Here is a 5,742-nt window from a genome sequence, read left to right as displayed (position 1 = left end):
AAAAATCAAAAAATTAATAATGCATATCAATGGAACACAATAGCAGCTAATGTATTGGAATTCATAGTAGTTTGCAGCCATTATGTTAAATTGCAGCACAATTAATATACACGTCATACCGTCTCTCTATATGTAATGTTTTGTTCTGAGGTGTTTTTCGGTATCCAGTAAGATTTGATGGTAAGGAAAAATGAAGCTGCTAGCTTCATCAATTGGTGCTGAAATGACTACAAGCATTTGCCTAAATGGCTTGAGGTTTATTGGCTGTGGATTGTAAAGATTACTGATTAGCTGCCCTTACAATGTAAAGCAGAATAAGGATATTTCCCACATTATTAACTGAGACAATATAGGGTCAGCACTCTAGAAAATGAACAATTACTGCATAAAACTTTTTTCCTTTTTTTATAACTATAATTAAAAATCATAAATCAAGCAAATAATATTTTATATTTATTAACAAAAAAAAAACATAATGCAAAACAATTATTTACAATTGGATAAGTGCGGTGCAAATATTTTTCCACTTCGTGGTCATTTTATCACAAAGACACTCTACCAAGCTTAGAATCTTGAAATAAGGCTGCTTTCAATTCACCCTAATATTATCAAATACATGTTCTGTTATGTTCATATTTTCAGTTTATACTATCAATAATATCCTTTGCAGATGACATGAGATACTGTCTCCTCTGCTAAATGCTGGAACGTTGGGTTCAGATAGCTGATGACAGTCATAATGCAGGCACTGCCCACTGTGTTGGGTATGACCGTATACCAGAGAGGTTTTAAGCCATATTGGAGTCCTCACCTTCATCCATTCCAGACTCCAATGGAGCATCACTCTTTTTTTTGCTTTCCCACCAGCCTTCTTTCTTTTCTCCTTCTGTTCTTGGTTACTGGAAACCAGTTCCTCGCTCCTTTGCGTGATAAAACTGAACTGCAAAGCAAATCAAGTATTAACGACTGTGAATGTAGCTGAAGAACAGAGGCAAGGAATATTATTATTGCATATTCTTGGCTCGCAACTTTTACCCTGCTTAAAATGGACTGAATTAAGCTGCATTACGGCTTTGTTTCATTACTAAAAAAAGATATAATCCGAAAAAGTTCTCTCACCAAAGCGTTGCTTCTCCTGGCAGTGAGTTTCACATCTTCAGCATTTACTGTGGTTCTCTTTGCATGCCTGAATTAAAACCGTTGCACAAGATCTCAAGTTAGAAACACAGAATGCAAAACAAACCAGATGAAGAAAATTACTCAGGAAATCGCCTAATCTCTAAAATCACAGATATTAAGTGTATGTATTGATAAAGAAACATTTTTATTTATATTTTTACCCCATTTGAATTGGTAAGGAAATGAAAATAGGCTACTTATTAAAAATATTGTAAAAATTTTTTTTTTTTTTTTTTAATTTTAATATTTTTTTTTTTTTTTATTATTATGTATGGAATTTGTAATTTTAAAATCCATGTTTATTAATATATATATATGTGTTATTTTTATCCTAACCATTGCAAATGCTTCATCACAAAGTCCTCTGTTTGAAATTTTTTTTAAATAGTTTATATTTAATTATTTATTTAATTGATTTTTTTAATCCGCATTTGTTTTTGTAATTAATATGATAATTTTATTTCCACCCAATTATTTTAAAAGATTTTTTATTTTTTTATTTTATAGTTTTGCAACCTTTTAATATTATTTTATTGATAATCTAATGTACGTCACGTTTATTTTTTACAATATGCATGCAGCCTTCAATTGTGTATAGCAGACCCATTACCTAATTAAATTATATAACTGTTAATAAAACGTCAGTATGAACTCAGTCCATGATGTTCGACCTTAACAAAATTGTAGCTCTGGTGAAATACCTTGTCTATTTACTTTATAAAATTGTGACCCATACTTTAAATTTCAAATGAACCATTATAAACACTGGGGAGAACTTACCGAACCTTAAACCCTTCTTGAAGAGGTGAAAGGTTAATGGTGAAAAGGAGGAGATTTTGGAGGGAAGGCTCTTTATTTGTATCATCATTTGCTCCTACCTTGCAAATGCTTCAAGGTCTCTGGCAAAAATCTCTATAAATAAAAGAACAAAAAAAAATTAACCAGCAGGGAAAATAAGTAAAATAAATGTTTTTATCAAACATTTAGAAATAGCTGAAACATACTACTGTACCTAGTAATCACGAAAAGCCCCGAAACAACTTTAAACTGCCTGAAGCCTTCAAATTGTGTATAGCAAACGTAATGTTTTAAAGTCAGTATCCTCAGTCCATTATGTAGACTTTTAATTGTATGCTCTGGTTAATACCTTGTATATTTCTTTATAAAACAGTATGATCACTTGATTTCAAAAGCATTTTTTACAATGTCAAATAACAGAAGGAAACCTTGGTTTTCATTGTGTGCGTCTGACTATTTTGAGTGAAACTGTTCTTGTAAGTTTTGAGATTAGATGTGGCCTTGAGATAGCAGAGAAATACAACCTCTATTAGCTTATCTGTCATATAATTTCACATACTGAATGTAGTCAGCACTAACATTTATACTCTCTGTCCAGCATGTAAAAAAAAATAAAAAAAAAATAGACCCCTGCTTAAAATTCACTTTAATGCAAAAGCCCAGTTTCAGAGCATCACATTGTTTGTTGGGCTTTGACCAAATTTGGTATTTTAGTCTGTTTTGGACAAGAGGCACTAATGGGGGAATCATTCTCATTCCACCAATTTGAGAAATTATATTCACTCACGCCTTTTAAATCACTGTGACTGAAACTGTTGCCTGTTTGAAAGAAGCCCTCAGCAGGTCATTCTCATGCAAAATGAGTCTGATTGCATTGAAATGATTTTTATACAAATGCTTGGCTGCAAAGACTTGGTATTTCTTTTCCACGCTTTGCCACCTGTGTGCGTTGGTGTCAATGTGTTCAACATGGCTGAGAAATTTATACGCTCCTTTGGAAACTCATACATTTCAAGCCAGCTAACACCAGCATTACCATTTCCTTTGACAAGCGGCATAATACTAGTTATTAAATGGAACGGAAGCACCAGCACCAAATAATTTTATGTAAATGTTAAAATTTCAAGTCTTCCAGGTCGACTGTTAAAAAACTAAGAAACATAAAAAATATGTATTTTCTCCCCTATAAATTGGTAGTTTCTTCCCCCTAATTAATGTAGCCCTCTTTATCATACGGACTAGTTAATGGCAAGTGGGAAAACATGTAGTTTTTATCACACCATTTCTGATTAAGAGAGGTTCTAGAACCTCAATACTTTCATGTGTTACTCTTTACATGTTGAGTGTGGATTACTGTAAATAACTTGTGTTTAAAATGCTAAATTTGCATTCCATACTGAGAGCTAACACTCTCTACAGCTCCCTAGTTCCCTTTCACTATCAGGACAGTCAGACCCAAACCTACAAAAACCTTTAGATTGTTACTGATCACTTATCACCACCTGAGCTTGTACACTCGTCTAACAAAACTCACAGTAAAACCTGGAATAGATCAACCAGCTACAGCATGCCATGGGATCCATCTTCCTATCCCTAATAAGAATATAACCTGCACATTGTCTTAATCAATAACAATATCTTTAAAAGCTGTCCTGATTAGGACTGTCTGGTAAAACATCAGGAGCCTTCTTTTATTCAAGGAGGTAACCCGAACTCACCACACTGTCTGAATGTAGTTTCCGCAATGGCTGCTATGGTTTGCTTGCGGAACTCCATGTCTTTGTCTTCTGCCACTTCTTGGCACAAGAGGCCAGTAGTGTAGTGGACAGCAGCTTTCAGCCTCTGTGAATAAGCACTTAGGTGAAGGTAAAGCACCTGTGTCCCATGAACACTAAAATATAATCCCTTGCTTTCTATTGTGTACATTTTTCCATAGTTAAATCTTAAATTTAAAAATCATAATCCAGCTGGTTTACATTCCTCTCCCTCCTTGAAACCACCTCAACACTTACCCAAGGATTAACCTAGCCACATTTTAACTATGGCAGCTCTATCCTTACTGTAGCTGTTTAAAAAATACAAAATAACAACAACAAACAACAACTTGGATCATTTAGGTACTGCCCCTTACACAAATAATTACACAAAGGTTCACAAAGTGGCATATCCTAGGATGATTATGTTATTAATTATGGCACCAATATCCTTTAGACTTTTAAAAACAATAACTATAAAGAAGAAAAATGATAATTTGTGGGGTTTTGCAACAAATAATTGTGCAATAGCTGCTTTTTGTTTTACTTTTTAAAAGTCACGATCAAATAAGTTATTCTTATATATTTTGCCAATTAGTTTTAATTTTAAAACAATAATAATGCAGAGGGACGGTCAGAATTATTAATAATGTCACCACAGACGCATTTGCTTGCGTGCTTGCGTACTTGGTACCCTAGTATGAACACTGATGCTGACACGGCTGCCTGTAGGACGGTAAGTATATTAGGATGTCGTTTTAAAATGCGAAATGACATCATTTTTAAGTTTTGGGAACGGCCGCGTATGCAGCGATACACCCCTTCTTGCAGCTAAAGTTAATTTCTGGTAATTAAATAACAGAATATCGACCTACGTTTAAACTTTAAGTAAGTTATTTCACAATTCTCACCTGAGTCCGAGTAAAATTCCTCTGCTCATCTGTGTCTTCCATTACTATTCAGGTTTTTGGCACCAGCATTTAATTATTTGTAAATAAGAGTATCAGTATTATGATTCCTGCCCCATCACCAGTTGCTGCTGGTCTTCAGATGCTTTTCAGGTATGGACACAAGACTGCTATTGCCCAGCAGTTTCTCCCATTCCAGGTTTTAATACAAGCCTGATGGTTAGCTCCAGTGTATAGCTACCAGCCCAGGTATCTCTTATTAAACACATTGTAAAACCCGGAATGGATTCAAGTGCCATGCAATGGGAGTCCCGTCCCGTGAGATGATTTTTAGCTGTTGTGTAAGTCTAATAAAAGGCTAACATACTGTCAAACCAATGTGTCAGTTCTGAACATTTTACATTCAGAATGCTTTCTGCCTTGCATGACCACTCCATCTGCAATGTAGTGTGAATGATACACAGTAAGCATATGGGTACTGCTATGCTTGTAAACAAGATAATGTCTGTGTGTGTGTGTGCTTACTGTATTAGAAGACTCCTTAATATGACTTCCTTTTCTATGAAAAGCCACAAAGACCTGTTTGATAAGACAGCAAAACTAGGCAGGATTTTAGTGAGGAAAGAGATTCCCCCATCCCCATCCCCATCAACTCGTTACTTGTGAATCAATTTTTGATTCCTATTTTAATACAGTGTTATTATTTGCAGGTGTCAGATGGAATGGAAGGGAGCAGCACAATGTGTTCAGCAGGTGAGCCAATCAAACTGTTTTATAAATGATGAAATTGGTTATTCACAAGCCCCACCTGTGCTACTAAGTTTGAATGAACTGATCTAAAGTTTTGTGTATCTGTTGGTTCAAGTTTCATTTGTTTTTAATGCTATACATTTTGGTGTCTGAAACTTCCCTAAATGTTTGACAGATCTTTTCTTGAAAGTGTCTGTGCACTCAGCTCCTGTGATGTTAACAGCCTATTATGTGCAACATTTAATGAATGTAGGGTCTGTGATCTTTTAAATGGAATGATTGTACTGCATGTCAATTTGTAACATGATATTAGAAATGTCCTATATCTTATAACAACTTATATTGCATTGTCT

The 5,742-nt window shown here is 34.6% G+C and overlaps 1 protein-coding gene across 1 annotated transcript; it reads right to left on the bottom strand.

Moving 5' to 3' along the window:
* Positions 1-521: 521 nt before the first annotated feature.
* On the bottom strand, positions 522-4,856 carry LOC121328587 (centromere protein S-like). The gene is made up of 5 exons (XM_041273374.1): positions 4,643-4,856; positions 3,696-3,819; positions 2,058-2,091; positions 1,120-1,186; positions 522-940 (listed from the first exon to the last, which is right to left on the bottom strand). The coding sequence occupies exons 1-5, from the start codon at positions 4,682-4,684 to the stop codon at positions 644-646; spliced, it is 564 nt and encodes a 187-aa protein (XP_041129308.1). The 5' UTR covers positions 4,685-4,856; the 3' UTR covers positions 522-643.
* Positions 4,857-5,742: the final 886 nt, after the last annotated feature.

The sequence above is a fragment of the Polyodon spathula genome, chromosome 16 (genome assembly GCF_017654505.1).
Source record: "Polyodon spathula isolate WHYD16114869_AA chromosome 16, ASM1765450v1, whole genome shotgun sequence".
NCBI classification, from domain to species: domain Eukaryota; kingdom Metazoa; phylum Chordata; class Actinopteri; order Acipenseriformes; family Polyodontidae; genus Polyodon; species Polyodon spathula.
The sequence above is the reverse complement of the archived record's forward strand: the minus strand, read 5'-3'. Positions and strand labels throughout refer to the sequence as shown.

What these genes read in the sequence shown, in the direction of transcription:
- LOC121328587 (XM_041273374.1), bottom strand. Translation starts at nt 4,684, where the DNA reads ATGGAAGACACAGATGAGCAGAGGAATTTTACTCGGACTCAG. An exon ending in GGAATTTTACTCGGACTCAG is followed by an intron (nt 3,820 to 4,642) that starts GTGAGAATTGTG and finishes GCTTATTCACAG; the next exon opens with AGGCTGAAAGCTGCTGTCCA. An exon ending in AACTACATTCAGACAGTGTG is followed by an intron (nt 2,092 to 3,695) that starts GTGAGTTCGGGT and finishes TTTTATTTATAG; the next exon opens with AGATTTTTGCCAGAGACCTT.